This window comes from Salvelinus sp. IW2-2015, linkage group LG32, assembly GCF_002910315.2.
Source record: "Salvelinus sp. IW2-2015 linkage group LG32, ASM291031v2, whole genome shotgun sequence".
In the NCBI taxonomy this organism is placed as follows: Eukaryota; Metazoa; Chordata; class Actinopteri; order Salmoniformes; family Salmonidae; genus Salvelinus; species Salvelinus sp. IW2-2015.
Window position 1 is genome coordinate 36,977,785 of NC_036871.1, and position 21,726 is coordinate 36,999,510.

A 21,726-nucleotide genomic window follows, 5' to 3' on the forward strand; every position below is an offset into this window, starting at 1 on the left:
GGTGATTAGCACATCAGAGATTGTCGATGGGCCGGGAGCTAATGGGAGCTGACAGGGCTGTAAACAAACATCCACCATTGAAGAGGCCCGCTCCCGCTTGTCATGCTCACTCGCTGGCCCGCTGGACCGGGACAAAGGGCCCYCTCATGGAGCTCCTCGCTGGGGCCGAGAGGGCAGGAGCAAGGGTTCGGACGCCAGCAGACTGCACCTTCATCCATGCACCTAGAGTAGGTAGAAGTAGGGTTGAAGAATTTTCCTGGGAAACTCCTGGGAAATCCAGGATTCCGGATTTCCTGCTTATTCCCTCCTGATTCGGGGAATCTTCCAACCGGGATTTCTGGAAAACCCGGGAATGTATTAAAAGTTCTTGTAATTTGGCAACCCCTGCCTAATCCCTGCTCATACCCCTGATGATTTAGGCTGGGGGGTGGGGTAAARGGTAAGGACAACTTCAACATCAAGCCCTACCCAAAACAGCCCCCCCACACACACACACACACACCTCAGACTCTGCTGCAGCCCCCCTCCCCCCCCCTTTCGATGACAAAGATAATGACCAGAACCCTGCCAAGAAGAAGGTGTGTGTTACCCGAACACCATGCTAGAGTATGTATTATCGGGTAGGCTTTCTCAATGATGTGCATTATAGATGTGATGGCTCACAGTTTGTTGGAGCACAGTGTTAATAACTGAACTCCAAGGTTTAGGAGTAAAATRCCTCCACAGGCCTTGATTATAGGTGTAAAGTGTACATCGCTTAAGGATAAAAGTGCCTGCTAAATTGTGGTCCCTTGTAGTTTAGCTGGTAGCGCATGGTGCTTGCAATGCAGGATAGTGTGTTCGATTCTTCAGATAAAAGTGTCTACTAAATGGCATATATTATTATTTTGTATTAAATTATCGGTCACCTTTCTGTTGATCAGATTGTGGSTCCAGGGGTAAGTGAGAACCCGCCAGCACCCAAAGCTACGAATCCAACATCAAACAGATCGGCAYCTTCGCCTCGGTCAGTCTCCATTGGGAACCATTGTTATTTGCCTTCCACGCCGGCAGGTTCTAGACTCAGAAATAGGTTCTAGACTCTGCTGATCTAGTTTAGTATGGTTCTAGGATTCTAGACTAAATCTGTCCTCTTGTCCACCAGGTATTACAGTTCTGACCTTTCTACAGTCACATGATCAGACCACGCAACCTGACAGGCCACAGTCACTTCCACCTTTTTAAGTAGGGCATCAAACCCATGTGAGAGGTGGGCATTGAATGCTCTGGACTAGTGTTYCAAAATTCCGGTAGTTTTCCAATAATCCTGTCGTAAGATTCCTGAAATTTTGAGAATAGAAATCCAACCAATTTTGCAACTCTGAGCCTATCCTTAACTTTATGAGCTGTTCATAGTGTTATACCAGGGTCATATTCATAAGGCACCAAACTGAAGAAAACAGATTGGAACAGGGAGGGACTGCCTGTTCCAAAATTAACATTATTTTCATTTTCAGTTGCAAAACGTTTTGCTACGGTGTGCCCTAATGAATACAACCCAGTTGCTTAGGGTCTAATGCCCATGTACAGTTGAAGTCGGAAGTTTACATACACATTAGGTTGGAGTCATTTAAACTCAGTTTCACAATTCCTGACATTTAATCCTAGTAAAAATTCCCTGTCTTAGGTCAGTTAGGATCACCAATTTATTTTAAGAACGTGAAATGTCAGAATAATAGTAGAGAGTGATTTATATAAGCTTTTATTTCTTTCATCACATTCCCAGTGGGTCAGAAGTTTACATACACTCAATTAGTATTTGGTAGCATTGCCTTTAAATTGTTTAACCTCACTAGGGTAGGGGGCACTATTTTCACCTCCGGATGAAAAGCGTGCCCAAAGCAAACTGCCTGCTACTCAGGCCCAGAAGCTAGGATATGCATATAATTGGTAGATTTGGATAGAAAACCCTTGGGACAAACGTTTAGGGTAGCCTTCCACAAGCTTCCCACAATAAGTTGGGTGAATTTTGGCCCATTCCTCCTGACAGAGCTGGTGTAACTGAGTCATGTATGTAGGCCTCCTTGCTGGCACACGCTTTTTCAGTTCTGCCCACAAATTTTCTATGGGATTGAGGTCAGGACTTTGTGATGGCCACTCCAATACCTTGACTTTGTTGTCCTTAAGCCATTTTTCCACAACTTTGGAAGTATGCTTGGGGTCATTGTCCATTTGGAAGACCCACTTATGACCAAGCCTTAATTTCCTGACTGATGTCTTCAGATGTTGCTTCAATATATCCACATAATTTTTCATGCCTCATGAGGTGCCATCTATTTTGTGAAGATGCACCAATCCCTCCTGCAGCAAACGCACCCCACAACATGATGCTGGCCACCCCCGTGCTTCAACGGTTTGGATGGTGTTCTTCGGCTTGCAAGCCTCCCCCATTTTCCTCCAAACATAACGATGGTCATTATGGTAAAACAGTTCTATTTTTGTTTCATCAGACCAGAGGACATTAGTCCAAAAAGTACGATCTTTGTCCCCATGTGCAGTTGCAAACCGTAGTCTGTTCTTTTTATGGCGGTTTTGGAGCAGTGGCTTCTTCCTTCCTGAGCGGCCTTTCAGGTTATGTCGATATAGGACTCATTTTACTGTGGATATAGATACTTTTGTACGTTTCCTCCAGCATCTTCACACGGTCCTTGTTTTGGGATTGATTTGTCACTTTTCGCACCAAAGTACGTTCATCTCTAGGAGACATAACACGTCTCCTTCCTGAGCGGTGTGGTCCCATGGTGTTTTATACTGTTATTGTTTGTACAGATGAACGTGGTACCTTCAGGCATTTGGAAATTGCTCCCAAGGATGAACCAGACTTGTGGAGGTCTACAATTCTTTTTCTGAGGTCTTGGCTATTTCTTTTGATTTTCCCATGATGTCAAGCAAAGAGGCACTGAGTTTGAAGGTAGGCKTTGAAATACCTCCACAGGTACTGTCACGSCCTGACCTTAGAGATCCTTTTTATGTCTCTATTTTGGTTGGTCAGGGCGTGAGTTTGGGTGGGCATTCTATGTCTGGTGTTCTATGTTGTTCTATGTTGTCTATTTCTATGTGTTTGGCCTGGTATGGTTCTCAATCAGAGGCAGCTGTCTGTCGTTGTCTCTGATTGAGAACCATACTTAGGTAGCCTGTTCCCACCTGTGTTTGTGGGTAGTTGTTTTCTGTGTTGTCACCTTACAGAACTGGTCGTTTGTCATTTTTTTCAGTGTTCAGTTGATTGATTAAAATATGAACACTTACCATGCTGCACCATGGTCCTCTTCTCCTTCTCCCGACGACGTTCGTTACAGGTACGCATCCTTTACTCATGCTGCCAAACATACCCTCGTAAAACTGACCATCCTACCGATCCTCGACTTCGGCGATGTCATTTACAAAATAGCCTCCAACACTCTACTCAACAAATTGGATGCAGTCTATCACAGTGCCATCCGTTTTGTCACCAAAGCCCCATATACTACCCACCACTGAGACCTGTATGATCTCGTTGGCTGGCCCTCGCTTCATACTCGTTGCCAAACCCACTGGCTCTAGGTCATCTACATGTCTCTGCTAGGTAAAGCCSTGCCTTATCTCAGCTCACTGGTCACCATAGCAGCACCCACACGTAGCACGCGCTCCAGCAGGTATATCTCACTGGTCACCKRCAAAGCCAWTTCTTCCTTTGGCCGCCTCTCCTTCCAGTTCTCTGCTGCCAATGARTGGAACAAACTGCAAAAATCTATGAAGCTGGAGACTCTTACCTCCCTCACTAGCTTTAAGCACCAGCTGTCAGAGCAGCTCACAGATCACTGCACATGTACATAGCTCATCTGTAAATAACCCATCCAATTTTCCTCATCCCCATACTGTATTTATTTATTTATCTTGCTCCTTTGCACCCCAGTATCTCAACTTGCACATTCATCTTCTGCACATCCTACCATTCCAGTGTTTAATTGCTATATTGTAATTACTTTGCCACCATGGCCTATTTATTGCCTTACCTCTCTTATCCTATCTCATTTGCACATGCTGTATATAGATTTTCTACTGTATTATTGATTGTATGTTTGTTTTACTCCATGTGTAAACTCTGTGTTGTTATATGTTTTGAACTGCTTTGCTTTATCTTGGCCAGGTCGCAGTTGTAAATGAGAACTTGTTCTCAACTAGCCTACCTGGTTAAATAAAGGTGAAATAAAAAATAAAAACTCCAATTGACTCAAATTATGTCAATTAGCCTATCAGAAGCTTCTAAAGCCATGACATCATTTTATGGAATTTTACAAGCTGTTTAAAGGCACAGTCAACTTAGTGTATGTAAACTTCTGACCCACTGGAATTGTGATACAGTGAATTATAAGTGAAATAATCTCTGTTAACAATTGTTGGAAACATGACTTGTGTCATGCACAAAGTAGATGTCCTAACCGACTTGCCAAAACTATAGTTTGTTAACAAGAAATTTGTGGAGTGGTTGAAAAACGAGTTTTAATGACGCCAACCTAAGTGTATGTAAACTTTCGACTTCAACTGTATATGTTATACCTAAAGGGGTCCTCAAATACGTAAATGATTCATGGTATGACCATCTTAAAACAATTCCAGCTTTTTAAATGCTGCCATTTGTTAAGAACTTACCCTCTGAGGTCCACTTCCTGGCATCTCTTGATTGAAGTTAGTGTCTAGCAAGCAAGCAGCTGCATTTTTCAAACAGGATGGGTGAAGTAGGCTTCTATCTAGTGCTCTACTTTGTGTGTGTGTGTGTGTTTGCGAGAATAAGATTATATGCATGTGTGTTTGTGTGTTACCACGCGTGTGTTTGTTATACTCACAAACGTGTTTGTGTGTGTGTGTTTGGTGTGTGTGTGTGTGTGTGTGTGTGTGTGTGTGTGGTGTGTGTGTGTGTGTGTGGGGGGGGGGGGGGTTCACACCACTGGTCTCTCTGACTCTGCCTCACACCCATAACTACCAAAAGTTGTTATACCTTTACTTTTAATGAAACAAAGTTAATCTTTGAACAACAACAAAAAACACGTGTATGATCAACAATCTAGAAAAGAGAACGCTGTGTTCGCTGATTAATATCAAAATCTAAAACTAAATTAACCATTTTACAAAAAACATGATGGATGATGGTTGCCCAGCCTGGTCTCATAGACTAGACGTAACATAGTAAATGTAAATCTGGGACACTCAAATTAATATGATATGTTACGTTTGGTATGGTTACATAAGATAGAAGGTAACTTAAGTAGGATGGTTGGTCGGGGTGGATGGGTAGACGTCTAGCGAAGGTCTAGCAAACTAAAGGTTGTGTGTTTGAATCTCATCACGTACAACTTTAGCATTTTGTCTAATTAGCATCTTTACAACTACTTACTACATTTTAGCTACTTTGTAACTACTTAGCACGTTAGCTTAACTTTAATCCTAACCTTAACCCTAACCTTAACCCCTAACCCTAACCCCTAGCCAAGCTAACGTTAGCCACCTAGCTAACGTTAACATTTGACACCTAGCTAACGTTAGCGTTAGCCTCCTAGCTAACGTTAGTAACAACAAATTGTAATTCGTAACATATATGTTTTGAAATCCGTAACATATTGTACAAATTGTAATTCGTAACATATTATATGAAATGGATGATGGACATCCACAAATGAATACACACCGTACGAAACGTAACATATCATACTAATTGGAGTGTCCCGGATATACATTTATTAGGTTACGTCTACCCCTGAGTCCTGGTTGGGTTGCCTTAAAGAACGTAAACATAACAYTGTGATAAAACRTGAGCATATTACTCYGTGGTAATATCTATGTTAAAAAATACCACCTTCAACCATTTCTCTGAAACACACATATCATACAAGGCATCAGTGCATATGGTCAAGCATATCCCTTTGTAATTAGTATGGACATCTATAATCCACTGTCAAAATCTTTGTTGTCTCACTGAATGACCAAACTCCTAAACTGCAAAACCTGTGACAGACCCACATGGTTTAGTTTCAGTCTCAGACCACCAATACATACATAATCATAGATCTCTCAAAGCTTTCTGTAGCCACAATAACCTGTGCTAAAACCCATTCCTTTCTAGGGCCATTTTCAGACCTCTTCCTGGTTTATGGACATTTCTCAACCCAGTAGATTTTCACCAATGTCATTCCCAGAGAGATCGGTGATGTTATTCCCRAACGGAGGAAGGTACTTCCTGGGATCACCAGGGAAAGGTACGGAGGGGGGCTGGTTGAAATGCCCCATCAGGAAGATTCCGATGGTGCCCATGAAGAACGACAGCGCCATGGCGATGAAGCACACCCTGTCAATCACCCGGCCAACCAGGAACCACTCCTCATTCTCCTGTTGTGGCATCAGAGGGACAGGTCAGAGGGGATACTAAGAAGTGGAGAATCACTCTAAATGTTGGGAAATCAGTTTCCTTTCAGTAATGGAAGAGTAATGAACGGTATTACAGAGTGAAACATGTTCTGGCACAAAATGGTAACTGTGCATCACCCAGGTGGGTGAAACACATTTGGGAGACTCACATTCTCAAAGTTGTTTTGTTGCCTGGCACTCTTGGCAATATGTTTGCAGGATTCCACACACTGGCGCACCTCCGGTGAGGCCTGGGCCAAGCTGGTCCCCAGATCCTGTGCCGTACCCCCCTCAAGACTGTTATCTAGGGTCAAAGGTTAAAAAAGAGAATTATTAACCTATACACATTTCTTGCAATTTTCTCGCAGCTAAGATTGAAAATATGTTAACACTTTACATTAAACTACCCTTATTATTGTGTAATTACACTGTACAAACCTAACCCTAGCTTCATGTCCAGCTGCTGGTTCAACCCTAACCCTTATACTAACCCTTATCCTTATCCTAAGTGGAGGGTAAGTACAGTGTAAACAAACATTCCCATCAATTCCCATTGTAATATTCTATYTGTAACACTACTCACAGATCTTCTCCAGTGCAGATTTCATGAGGCCGTCTCTCTCTCTGAGCCTGGAGAACATGAGTTCAGACCGGGCCGTCTTCATGACGTATTCTTCTGCCTTGATGATGAGTCCTAGGGAGCTGCGGCGCCGGCAGGGGACTAGAAATATGTTACTCCCACTGTCGGTGCTGTAACTGTGACCATTACCGGTTCCATCACTGAAGTCACAGTCCTCAGACGGTGTCCAAGGTCGCATCTGCATCCTCAACAGCCGAGGCAGGATGTTCAACAGGACCTGAGGTCAACATTGTCAAGGGTCAAAGGTCAATACCAGAGTTGGGGTAGGTAGCCTAGCGGTTAAGAGCATTGGGCCAATAACGAAAGGTCGCTGGTTCGAATCCCCTAGCATACACTTTTGATGTGCCCTTGGGCAAGGCACATAAACCCAATTGCTCCTGTAAATCGCTCTGGATAAGAGCGTATGCAAAATTATTAAAATGTAAATATGGGGCCAATTCGAATTGAAGACACTCAATTCAGGAAGTCTATTTTTATATATATATGTATATAGATATATATATATATATATATATTTACATATATATATATAATTATATAGATTGCTTGTCCTCAGTTTATTGATAAATCATTCAAATTAGATTTTTAAAAATCTATTTGTGAATTAGAATTTCAGTTTAATTCCTGAATTGACCCCATCCCTGGTCAACACTACCAGTCCAGATCAGCCAAACGTTCCCTTATGGCCTAACAAGCCATCCGGTAATGCAGAGGACCATATAAAACCACATTAGAGACTTGCTGGTCACAGTTTTACAGTCTTACCTTCCTGACTTTATTGTTCATGATGTGTGTATTGGGGGACCTTAGAGACAGGTTCAGCACGATGACACAGTTCATTACTATGATGGTGGTCACGGACATGACAAACATCAGGTACCTACAAAACACATGAAGCCATTAAAGCTAACGGTTACAGAAATCAGGACTGCAGGAGGCTCTATAGATCTATGTTAAAGACCTCTATATGAGTGACCTGTTGTTACGTTGGACACCTACTGACAAAAAAAATACATTATTAAATATTTTGACATTTTTTGCTAAAATAAAGATTTAATGAAATACAGGCAGGCACCACATTACTACAAGACAAAACATCTCACTCAATCAAGCCTGATGGTCTATATAAGCCAGCATCGATATAATAAAACAAAGCTTGAAAAGGAAGTGGAATGGGGTAATGTCTTAGTGTGATGTGGGAAGAATCCCATACTTTACCTTGTATGTGGTACAAATCACATTATTGTGGGAGAACCTCCTCTAACAGTATGAATTAAGCTGTTTGAATCCTAAACAACCTGCTTACACATAGTTTGAAGTACAATACCAACATAGCTACTGTAGCAGGTCAAAGCTGTGTGCTGGAAAACCTTGGTAGAGCATGGGTAAAGTACAGTAGGCATTGTGGGGCTCGTGAATTTCCTTTCTTTATCGACATCCGACCAATGGCTACTTCTCAATTAAAACATCGTTTTTTTTGTTTTTAATAGAATAACATATTAGAACTAGAAGGTCGTTTTCCATTAAGAAAATTGTGTGACTTGCTTCTACTCTTTAGAAGTATTTTTGTGGTAGTTGAAGAAGTTTAAAACATTTTACTTAAAGGGAAGCAGTAAAATATAGTCTAAGTAAATGATATTAAAATAAGTGGTCCTACTTTCCGATAAGAGGAACAGTCTGGGAGGTTTCTGGAACCTTGTTGGCTATGAGGATGAGGAAGACAGTCTGGGCCAGGAGAATCATGATGGACACGGTGCACTTCTGACCCCCAGCTGACCAAAACCAAAATCAGATCACAAGCACAGAGTCAATCAGTTGATGAAAATCTACATTTACATTGATATTTTTGTCATTTAGCAGCTCTTATTCGGAGCGACATGCAGTTCATCATCAGACAATGAAATACTGTATGTACTGGGTTTCACAAGCATCTATAGGTGTATCAGAAGTGTTACCGGGTAGGTTAGGTGAATGTCTTGAGTGTGAATGGTGTGTGTGTGTGTGTGTGTGTGTGAACGTGGGTGTGAACGTGGGTGTGCATACGCGTGTACATGTGTATGCGTCCGTGTGTGTGCGCAAACTTGTGTGTACATGTGTATGGGTGTGTGTGTGTCCATGCAGTCGTCACCTTTGGCAGGCAGGAAGTAGACGAGCAGGCCCAGGGATGAGATGAGGACACAGGGAACGATGATGTTGATGACGTAGAACAGAGGTTTCCTCTGGATCATCAGGAAGAACACCACTTCCTGGTACTCTAACTCATCTTTAGTGTAGCGCTGGTTAATCAGCTTCTTAGCAGGCCTGTGTTTGATGATCCACTCCCCATTCTCTGGCAACAGACGAGAGCTAGAGTTAATATGAATAGTGTCATGGCTCCCATGTATGCTGCTTAGAACATTATCCAATTCTGTCTAGAATGAGATAACGAGAGAACAAGAGGTTTGAATCCTGTTCAGTTCCCAGATGATGCAAGAACTTTGTATTTGTTTTTAAGAAACAGAACCCAAATTGAATTGAACGTTTATTGACGATTCTATGAACATTTATTGTCTTGTTGTAAAATGCTCTCATGTTATCCTCTYTTCCCTAATGTTCCTTGTATTTTTCATACGCTCACAAAAAAAACACACATAAATCAGTCAAGGTGTTTGCGGCGATAGGGTTACTACAATACCTGTAAAAGCCTCGGGGTCGATCACCACCCACTCCACAGGCTGGTTGTCCTCCTCTGTGAGAACTAGTTCTATCTCGTTAGCGTTGTAGGTCTGGGAACTGAACACAGGGATAGAGGAAACAGTCATCCATAACCGTGAAACTAAAAACACAGAACCTCCACTGACACACCAATAAGCTGCGTCTCATATTGACTAACTTGATGGTTTTTATATTTGCGGTTTAATCGATTGGTTTCCCAGACCATTTTGCGTACACTTTGGGTTGGATTAAATCCCTATCGTGGAAGATCCATGTTATAGCCTCGATTGAAATTTAAAGGCAATGTTCCTGCATTCACAGTAAATGCTGCATGTGTCGGCTGAATCGGAAATGAACTTTACATTATYACAGAGCTTTGCGATGCGGATTTAATCCAGCCTCTACTCAATTCTTTCAGATCTGCTGAAGGGGTATACAGTATAACGGCCCCGGGAGGATAAGGGCGAACTAGTCAGTTGCAACCAAAATGTCTAGTCTGCATTTAACCCAAACCCACTGAATCAAAGAGGTGTTGGGGGCTGCCTTAATCAACGTCATCAGCACCCGGGAAGCAGTTGTTGTCAGGGGGTTAACTGCCTTGCTCAAGAGCAGCATTTTCCGTCTTGGGGATTCAAACCAGCAACCTTTMCGGGTAACTGGCTCAATGCTCTTAACCACTAGGCTACCTGCAGCTGGTGGTTATTTTCAGTTGAGATTAGTCATTAGTGGGGTGTGTGTGACTGTGACGCCCATACCGGAACACCATGGTGCAGTTCTGCCAGTCGAAGGGGAAGTAGTTGACGATGATGGAGCAGGCGCTGCGATAGATGGCAGGAGGCAGCCAGTACACACAGCCACCAGGAGACACCAGGGCATTACAGTACATGGCTATCTCAAACTTTCCGTCTACACTTTGGAGAGAGAGAGAGAAAGGAGGGAGGTTATGTATGGGATCACATGTTTTGTCTCACATCGGACAACTTCCTAACATGGATGCCATTATCATGAATCTGCAGTGTTCCCTTGGCCAGCACGTTAAGTGATGATTTTACGTCATGCTTTCTAGACTCACTTGTTCTCKAGGATGATGTCAGGCAGCCAGATGCTCTTGGATGGGATCCTCATCTGGGAGGTGAGGTTTCCGTACAGGATAGACCTGGGAGGTTGGTCCCACCTCAGCCTGTAGTCACACCATTTCTGACAATGGAAAAAGCAGATAACAAATAGAATATGAAAGGAAACGAAGACAAAGAGTCGAGAGACATGGTGTGGTACTAAAGCCACTGTGTGAGTGTTTAACCGGAGTCGACAAGGGATTTTACCATTTCAATCCAGACACTGGTTGTAAGGGCTTCTTCCTTTTCATTCTAGGGATGGAAAGCAAGATGATCACACAGACACACACACACACACACACACACACCAACAGCACCCACACACACACACACACACACACACACACACACACACACACACACACACACTGACCAGGGAAATAAGGTTGGTGAGAGTCATCTTGACGGTGACCTGTGTGATGTCACCACTCTTCTCCATGGGCCGGACGTTCTTGTTGTAGCCTCTCATCAGGTCCTTGAACAGCTCCCCCTCCAGGTTCACCCCTGCTACTGCTGAGATACAATCAGAGACAAAATGAGTCAGATAGAGAGAGAGAGAGACACATGGTGAGATACAATGAGAGACGCCAAGTGGGTTAGAGTGAGAGAGACAAATAGTGACAGCGAGAGATAGAGGGAGATAAGGTGAGATAGATGGAGATAGGGTGAGATAGTGGGAGATAGATGGAGATAGAGTGAGTTATTAATACTTCAATAGGGGAACACACAAGGTAGGATGTCAGCTAAAACTACATGATATATACAAAAGCATGTGGACACCCCTTCAAATGAGTGGATTCAGCTTTTTCAGCCACACCCGTTGATGACAGGTGTATAAAATGAAGCACACAGCCATGCAATCTCCATAGACAAACATTGGCAGTAGAATGGCCTTACTGAAGAGCTCAMTGGCTTTCAATGTGGCACCGTCATAGGATGCCACCTTTCCAACAAGTCAAATTTCTGCCCTGCTAGAGCTGCCCCGGTCAACTGTAAGTGCTGTTATTGTGAAGTGGACACGTCTAGGAGCAACAGCGGCTCAGCCGCGAAGTGGTAGGCCCCTCAAGATCACAGTACAGGACAGCCGAGTGCGTGGCATGTAAAAATCACCTGTCCTCGGTTGCAAGACTCACTACCGAGTTTCAAACTGCCTCTGGAAGCAACACCAGCATAAGAACTGTTAGTCGGGAGCTTAATTAAATGGGTTTCCATGGCAGAGCAATGCCAAGCGTCGGCTGGTGTAAAGCTCGACGCCATTGGACTCTGGAGCAGTGGAAACGTGTTCTCTGGAGTGATGAATCCCACTTCACCATCTGGCAGTCCGACGGACTAATCTGGCTTTGGAGGATGCCAGGAGAACGCTACCTGCCCCAATGCATAGTGGCAACTGTAAAGTATGGTGGAGGAGGAATAATGGTCTGGGGCTGTTTTTCATGGTTCAGGCCCCTTAGTTCCAGTGAAGGGAAATCTTAATGCTACAGCATACAATGACATTCTAGACAATTCTGTGCTTCCAAATTTGTGGCAACAGTTTCAGCAAGAAAATGCCCCCGTGCATAAAGCGAGGTCCATACAGAAATGGTTTGTCAAGATCGGTGTGGAAGAATTTGACTGGCCTGCACAGAACCCTGACCTTAGCCCCATCGGACACCTTCGGGATGAATTGGAACGCCGACTGTGAGCCAGGACTAATCGCCCAACATTAGTGCCCGGCCTCACTAATGATCTTGTGGCTGAATGGAAACAACTTCCAACATCTAGTGGAAAGCCTTCCCAAAAGAGTGGAGGTTGTTATAGCAGGAGGGACCAACTCCATATTAATGCCCATGATTTTGGAATGAGATGCTCAACGAGCAGATGTCCACGTACTTTTGGTCATGTGGTGTAGCATTCTGTGAATGTGATGTGTTTTTCCTGCAGCAAATTATTCTTTCAATGTTATATACAAACAGCTAAAATATGTATTTTATTCCAGCTTCAAAGACATAAAAAACAAACATTGTCAAGATATTCCAGGATATGCATATAATTGGTACCATTGGAAAGAAAACACTTTGAAGTGTGTAGATATGTTAAAATAATGTAGGACAATATAAAACAATAGATATGGTAGGAGAAAATACAGAGAAAAACCAACCAGAATATATWTTTTTTGAGAGACCGTGCTCTTACAATGGAAAGTATAGGGGCATACTGAATTCTAGCTCCAAGGATGCAATTCCTATGGTTTCCACAGGGGGTCAGTAGTCTATGTTCAAGGTTTCAGGCTTGTAACTTCCAAAACGAATAAGAAATATCAGTTTTAGTACAGGGACACAGTCTTGGAAATTCGTGTTTGGGCACGCCATGAAGACAAGACACACCTGCTAAAATCGGTTTCCTATTGAACATACTTCTTTCCGTAAGAAATATTATAGTTTGATTACATTTTATGGTATCTGATGAGTATATAGAAACGTGTTTTGACTTGTTGAAACAAAGTTTAGGGGTAGATTTTTGGATTCCTTTCTCTGCATGTTGAATGAGTGGATTACTCAAATCGATGGCGCCAACTAAACAGACCTTTTTTTAATCTAACAAAACAACACTACYTGTTATAGCTGGGACCCTTTGGATGACAAATCAGAGGAAGATTTTCCAAAAGTAAGTAAATATTTTATCGCTATTTGTGAATTTATGAAACCTGTGCCGGTGGAAAAATATTTTGATGTGGGGCGCCATCCTCAAACAATCGCATGGCATGCTTTCACTGTAATAGCTACWGTAAATCGGACGGTGCAGTTAAATTAACAAGAATTTAAGCTTTCAACCGATAAAAGACACTTGTATGTACCTAAATGTTTAATATCCATAATTTTTATGATTATTTATTTGAATTGCGCGCCCTCCAGTTTCACCGGAAGTTGTCCGACCAGCGAGACACCTAGGCTTAAGAAGTTTTTAATCAAAAGACAGCTTCCCTAACGGCCTTTTTTTTTGGAACACACAAAAATAGTTCAACTATTTTAAATTGTTTATTCTGTTCTCTAGTGACACTTTTAAATTATGCAAAACATTTGTGCCATTTTGAAGTGTATGCAAAAGCTATAAACTCATTGTCATAATGCTTCTGCCAACCGCTCAGAAAACCTGTTTAAGCTACTCATCCAATACCCTGACATTCCACCAAATACCAATAAAATACCAATTGAAATACCTCTGGAAACTAGCCATGCTTACACAGTAAAGTGGATGCTAACATTCTTACCAGTAGTGAAGATGAAGAGAAATATCCACAGACCGAGTGGTAGAAAGCATTGAGATCCTGCCGCCATCTCTGGGACTGAGATTATTATCGTTTCACACCGATACTACTCTTTAGGTTTGGCTGCCACCTGGCCAAGGGGTGAGGGGTGATGTGTGGTGTGTGTGGCAGGGGTGGGGTGTAGTTGTTAGTTTGTGTGGTGGTCAGGGATGTGTCAGTTTCAGGGGAGGGTTTACTGTCTTATGGCCCTAAAAGTATTTCTGGAGCGCTGCACTCCTACTGTCTTATTTCGCCCAAGGATGCATATGTCAGCTGTCACACGCACGCACACGCACATATATACAAGACACACAGACACCACACACACACACACACACACACACACACACACACCACACACACCACACACAACACACCAACACACACACACAACACACACACACACACACACACACACACCACACCACAACACGGCACTGGAATGTGTAGCGGCCCTTTACGTGCTCCTTACCCGCTATTTAATTTTGTGTTTTTTTACACTGATTGTAACTTTTTGTACATAATGTTTTTTGCCATCGTTTCTATGACGAAAAGAACAGCAATCAGAACCTCGATTTGGATGAAGATTTCCACTTAAAAGATTCAGAGGCACCGGACATACTGCTTTCACCCGGACCAGGCCCTCATCCGAACTCGGAAGAGAAAGATACGGCGATATAGAGTTCAACGTGGGGGCACCCGATGAAACTACGATATAGAGGTTGACGTGGGGGCAGCCTGATGAAACTACGATATAGAGGTCGACGTGGGGGCACCCTGATGAAACTACGAATATAGGAGGTTGACGTGGGGCGCCTGATGAAACTACGATATAGAGGTCGACGTGGGGGCACCCTGATGAAACTACGATATGAGGTGACGTGGGGGCACCTGATGAACTACGATATAGAGGTCGACGTGGGGGCACCCTGATGAAACTACGATATAAGAGGCGACGTGGGGGCCACCCTGATGAAACTACGATATAGAGGTGACGTGGGGGCACCCTGATGAAACTACGATATAGAGGTCGACGTGGGGGCACCTGATGAAACTACGATATAGAGGTGACGTGGGGGCACCCTGATGAAACTACGATATCAGAGGTCGACGTGGGGCAGCCTGATGAAACTACGATATAGAGGTGACGTGGGGGCACCTGATGAAACTACGATATAGAGGTCGACGTGGGGACCCTGATGAAACTACGATATAGAGGTCGACGTGGGGGCACCCTGATGAAACTACGATATAGAGTTGACGTGGGGGCCACCTGATGAAACTATGATATAGAGGTGACGTGGGGGCACCATGATGAAACTACGATATAGAGTCGACGTGGGGGCACCTGATGAAACTACGATATAGAGGTCGACGTGGGGCACCTGATGAAACTACGATATAGAGGTCACGTGGGGCACCTGATGAAACTACGATATAGAGGTCAACGTGGGGGCACCCTGATGAAATACGATATAGAGGTGACGTGGGGGCACCTGATGAAACTAGCTATAGAGGTGACGTGGGGGCACCCTGATGAACTACGATATAGAGGTGAACGTGGGGCCCTGATGAAACTACGATATAGAGGTCGAACGTGGGGGCACCCTGATGAAACTACGATATAGAGGTCGACGTGGGGGCACCCTGATGAAACTACGATATAGAGGTAACGTGGGGGCACCCTGATGAAACTACGATATAGATTCGACGTGGGGCACCTGATGAAACTACGATATAGAGGTCGACGTGGGGGCACCCTGATGAAACTACGATATAGAGGTCGACGTGGGGGCACCCTGATGAAACACATATAGATATGATCGTGGGGCACCTGATGAAACTACGATATAAGAGGTGAACGTGGGGGCACCCTGATGAAACTAGATATAGAGGTCGACGTGGGGCACCTGATGAAACTACGATACAGAGTGACGTGGGGCACCCTGATGAAACTAGATATAGAGGTCGACGTGGGGGCCCCTGATGAAACTACGATATAGAGGTCAACTGGGCACCCTGATGAAACTACGATATAGAGGTCACGTGGGGCACCTGATGAAACTACGATATAGAGGTCACGTGGGCACCCTGATGAACTACGATATAAGTCGACGTGGGCACCCTGATGAAACTACGATATAGAGTCGACTGGGGCACCTGATGAAACTACGTATAGATGTCGACCTGGGGCACCCGATGAAACTACGATATAGAGGTTGACGTGGGGGCACCCTGATGAAACTACGATACATAGAGGTTGACGTGGGGCACCCTGATAAAAAAAAAAAAAAAAACCCCCCTAAAACTACGATATAGAGGTGAACGTGGGGCACCCTGATGAAACTACGATTATAGAGGTCGACGTGGGGCACCCTGATGAAACTACGATATAGAGGTTGACGTGGGGCACCCTGATGAAACTACGATATAGAGGTCGACGTGGGCACTCTGATGAACTATGATACAGAGGTCGACGTGGAGGCACCCTGATGAAAACTACGATATAGAGGTCGACGTGGGGGCACCCTGATGAAACTACGATACAGAGGTCGACGTGGGGCACCCTGATGAAACTACGATAAGAGGTCGACGTGGGCACCCTGATGAAACTACGATATAAGAGGCGACGTGGGGCACCCTGATAAACTACATACAGAGGTCGACGTGGGGCACCCTGATGAAACTACGATATAGAGGTCGACGTGGGGCACTCTGATGAAACTACGATATAGAGGTTGAACGTGGGGCACCCTGATGAAACTACGATTAGAGGTCGACGTGGGGCACCCTGATGAAACTACGATATAGAGTCGACGTGGGGGCACCCTGATGAAACTACGATATAGAGTCGAACGTGGGGGCACCCTGATGAAACTACGATATAGAGTTGACGTGGGGCACCCGATGAAACTACGATATAGAGTCAACGTGGGCACCCTGATGAAACTAAATATATAGAGGTCGACGTGGGGCACCCTGAATAAACTACGATATATAGAGGTCGACGTGGGGCACCCTGATGAAACTACGTATAGAGGTCAACGTGGGGGCACCCTGATGAACTACATATAAGAGGTCAACGTGGGGCACTCTGATGAAACTACGTATAAGGTCGACGTGGGGGCACCCTGATGAAAACTACGATTATAGAGGTCGACGTGGGGCACCCTGATGAACACTAGATATAGAGGTCAACGTGGGGCACCCTGATGAAAACTACGATATAGAGGTCACGTGGGGCACTCTGATGAAACTACGCTATAAATGTCGACCTTTGGGCATGTCGAACTAGCCGTCATGAGGTTGACAGCAACTAGCCGTCATGAGGCGACCCACAGCAGCTAGCCGTCATTAGGCGACAGAACTACTGTAGCCGTCATGAGGCGACAGCATCTACAGTGGGAGAACAAGTATTTGAGACACTGCCGATTTTGCCGATTTTCCTACTTACAAAGCATGTAGAGGTCTGTCATTTTTATCATAGGTACACTTCAACTGTGAGAGACGGAATCTAAAAAAATCCTGAAAATCACATTGTATGATTTTTAAGTAATTAATTTGCATTTTATTGCATGACATAAGTATTTGATCACCTACCAACCGTAAGAATTCGCTCTCACAGACCTGTTATGTTTTCTTTAAGAAGCCCTCCTGTTCTCCACTCATTACCTGTATTAACTGCACCTGTTTGAACTCGTTACCTGTATAAAAGACACCTGTCCACACACTCAATCAAACAGACACCAACTTCTCCATAATGGCCAAGACCAGAGAGCTGTGTAAGGACATCAGGGATACAATTGTTGACCTGCACAAGGCTGGGATGGACTACAGGACAATAGGCAAGCAGCTTGGTAGAAGGCAACAACTGTTGGCGCAATTATTAGAAAATGGAAGAAGTTCAAATGACGGTCAATCACCCTCGGTCTGGGCTCCATGCAAGATCTCACGATCTCATGATCTCTCAAGATCATAAGAAAGTGAGGGATCAGCCCAGAACTACACGGCAGGACCTGGTCAATGACCTGAAGAGAGCTGGACCAACAGTCTCAAAGAAAACCATTAGTTACACACTACGCCGTCATGGATTAAAATCCTGCAGCGCACGCAAGGTCCCCTGCTCAAGCCAGCGCATGTCCAGGCCCGTCTGAAGTTTGCCAATGACCATCTGGGTGATCCAGAGGAGGAATGGGAGAAGGTCATGTGGTCTGATGAGAAAAAATAGAGCTTTTTAGTCTAAACTCCACTCGCCGTGTTTGGAGGAAGAGAAGGATGAGTACAACCCCAGAACACCATCCCAACCGTGAAGCATGGAGGTGGAAACATCATTCTTTGGGGATGCTTTTCTGCAAAGGGACAGGACGACTGCACCGTATTGAGGGGAGGATGGATGGGCCATGTATCGCGAGATCTGGCAACAACCTCCTTCCCTCGTAAGAACATTGAAGATGGTCGTGGCTGGGTCTTCCAGCATGACAACGACCCGAAACACACAGCCAGGGCAACTAAGGAGTGGCTCCGTAAGAAGCATCTCAAGGTCCTGGAGTGGCCTAGCCAGTCTCCAGACCTGAACCCAATAGAAAATCTTTGAGGGAGCTGAAAGTCCGTAATGCCCAGCGACAGCCCCGAAACCTGAAGGATCTGGAGAAGTCTGTATGGAGGAGTGGGCCAAAATCCCTGCTGCAGTGTGTGCAAACCTGGTCAAAACTACAGGAAACATATGATCTCTGTAATTGCAAACAAAGGCTTCTGTACCAAATATTAAGTTCTGCTTTTCTGATGTATCAAATACTTATGTCATGCAATTAAATGCAAATTAATTACTTAAAAAATCATACAATGTGATTTTCTGGATTTTTGTTTTAGATTCCGTCTCTCACAGTTGAAGTGTACCTATGATAAAAATTACAGACCTATACATGCTTTGTAAGTAGGAAAACCTGCAAAATCGGCAGTGTATCAAATACTTGTTCTRCCCACTGTAGCTATCATGAGGCAACAGCAGCTAGCTATCATGAGCCAACAGCAGRTAGCCGTCATGAGGAGACAGCAACTAGCCATCATGAGGTGACCGACAGCAGCTAGCCGTCATGAGGCGGCAGCAACTGCTGTAGCCGTCATGAGATGACAGCAACTAGCCGTCATGAGATGACAGCAACTAGCCGTCATGAGGCGAAAGCAACTACCCATCATGAGGCGACCGACAGCAACTAGCCGTCATGAGGCGACAGCAGTTAGCCGTCATGAGGCAACAGCAACTAGCCGTCATGAGGTTGACAGCAACTAGCCGTCATGAGGTTGATAGCAACTAGCCGTCATGAGGCGACCGACAGCAGCTAGCCGTCATTAGGTGACAGCAACTACTGTAGCCATCATGAGGAACCAGCAGCTAGCCGTCATGTAGCGACAGTAACTAGCCGTCATGAGGCAACCGATAGCAGCTAGCCGRCATGAGGCGACAGCAACTAGCCATCATGAGGCGACAGCAACTAACCATCATGAGGCGACCGACAGCAGCTAGCCATCATGAGGCGACCGACAGCAGCTAGCCGTCAGCAACTACTGTAGCTGTCATGAGATGACAGCAGCTAGCCATCATGAGGCGACCGAAAGCAGCTAGCCGTCATGAGATGACAGCAACTAGCCGTCATGAAGCGAAAGCAACTAGCCGTCATGAGGTGACAGCAACTAGCCGTCATGAGGTGACAGCAACTAGCCGTCATGAGGCGACAGCAAATAGCCGTCATGAGGTGACAGCAGCTAGCCGTCATGAGGCGACCGACAGCAGCTAGCCGTCATGAAGCGACAGCAGCAAGCCGTCATGAAGCGACAGCAGCTAGCCGTCATGAAGCGACAGCAGCTAGCCGTCATGAGGTGACAGCAACTAGCCGTCATGAGACGACAGCAACTAGCGTAGCCATCGTGAGGTGACAGCAACTAGCCGTCATGAGATGACAGCAACTAGCCGTCATGAGGCGACAGCAACTAGCCGTCATAAGGCGAGCGAAAGCAACTAGCCATCATGAGGTGAGCAATAGCAACTAGCCGTCATGAGGCGACAGCTACTAGCCGTCATGAGGCAACAGCAACTAGCCATCATGAGGCGACAGCAACTAGCCGTCATAKGGCGAGCGACAGCAACTAGCCGCCATGAGGCGACAGCAACTAGCCGTCATGAGGCAACAGCAACTAGCCATCATGAGGCGACAGCAACTACCGTAGCCATCATGAGACGACAGCAACTAGCCGTCATGAGGCGACGACAGCAACTAGCCGTCATGAGGTGAGCGACAACAGTTAAACCGTCATGTGAGCGACAGCAACTAGCCGTCATGAGACAACAGCAACTAGCTGTCATGGCGACAGCAATTAGCCATCCTGAGGCGACAGCAACTAGCCGTCATAGATGACAGCAGCTAGCCGTCATGAGCGGACAGCAGCTAGCCTTCATGAGGCAACAGCACCTAGCCGTCATGAGTGTAGCGACACAGCTACCGTCATGAGGCAACCGACAGCACCTAGCGTTATGAGGGACTGACAGCAACTAGACGTCATGAGACGACAGCAGCTAGCCTTCGTGAGGCGACAGCAGCTAGCCGTCATGAGGTGACCGACAGCAGCTAGCCGTCATGAGGCGACAGCAACTACTGTAGCTGTCATGAGACGACAGCAGCTAGCCTTCATGAGATGACAGCAACTAGCCGCCATGAACCGACAGCAGCTAGCCATCATGAGGCGACAGCAAATACTGTAGCTGTCATTAGTTGACAGCAACTAGCCATCATGAGGCGAACAACAGCAGCTAGCCCTCATGAGGTGACAGCAACTACTGTAGCCGRCATGAGATGACAGCAACTAGCCGTTACGAGGCGACAGCAACTATCCATCATGAGGCGACAGCAACTAGCCGTCATGAGGCGACCGACAGCAGCTAGCCATCATGAGGCGACAGCAACTACTGTAGCCGTCATGAGATGACAGCAACTAGCCGTCATGAGGCGACAGCAGCTAGCCATCATGAGGCGACAGCAACTAGCCATCATGAGGCAACAGCAGCTAGCTGTCATGAGGCGACAGCAACTAGCCGTCATGAGGCYACAGCAACTACCGTAGCCGTCATGAGATGACAGCAGCTAGCCGTCATGTGATGACAGCACCTAGCCGTCTGGAGGCGACAGCAACTAGCCGTCATGAAGTGAGCGACAACAGCTAGCCGCCATGAGGCAACCGACAGCAGCTAGCCGTCATGAGGCGACCGACAGCAGCTAGCCGTCATGAGGCGACAGCATCTAGCCGTCATGAGGCAACAGCAGTTAGCCGTCATGAGGTGACAGCAACTAGCCGTCATGAGGCAACAGCAGTTAGCCGTCATGAGGTGACAGCAACTAGCCGTCATGAGGCGACAGCAGCTAGCCGTCATGAGGCGACAGCAACTAGCCGTCATGAGGCGACAGCAACTACCTTAGCCGTCATCTCATGACAGCAACTAGCCGTAATGAGGCGAACGGCAGCAGCTAGCCCGTCATGAGGCGACAGCAACTAGCCGTAATGAGGCGAACGGCAGCAGCTAGCCC

General features: G+C 45.5%; 1 protein-coding gene across 2 annotated transcripts; it reads right to left on the reverse strand.

Moving 5' to 3' along the window:
• Nucleotides 1-5,009: 5,009 nt before the first annotated feature.
• Nucleotides 5,010-14,303, reverse strand: chrng (cholinergic receptor, nicotinic, gamma). Of its 2 annotated transcripts, none has more exons than XM_023977647.2 (12): nucleotides 14,114-14,303; nucleotides 11,240-11,376; nucleotides 11,074-11,118; nucleotides 10,824-10,948; nucleotides 10,507-10,662; nucleotides 9,732-9,829; nucleotides 9,186-9,386; nucleotides 8,715-8,829; nucleotides 7,823-7,937; nucleotides 7,001-7,274; nucleotides 6,588-6,721; nucleotides 5,010-6,399 (listed from the first exon to the last, which is right to left on the reverse strand). In XM_023977647.2, exons 1-12 carry the CDS (start codon nucleotides 14,178-14,180, stop codon nucleotides 6,175-6,177), a joined length of 1,692 nt encoding a protein of 563 aa, XP_023833415.1. In that variant the 5' UTR covers nucleotides 14,181-14,303; the 3' UTR covers nucleotides 5,010-6,174. The 2 variants fall into 2 exon arrangements, with proteins under 2 accessions (XP_023833415.1, XP_023833413.1); XM_023977645.2 differs by having other exon boundaries at nucleotides 11,240-11,379.
• Between the last annotated feature and the right edge of the window lie 7,423 nt (nucleotides 14,304-21,726).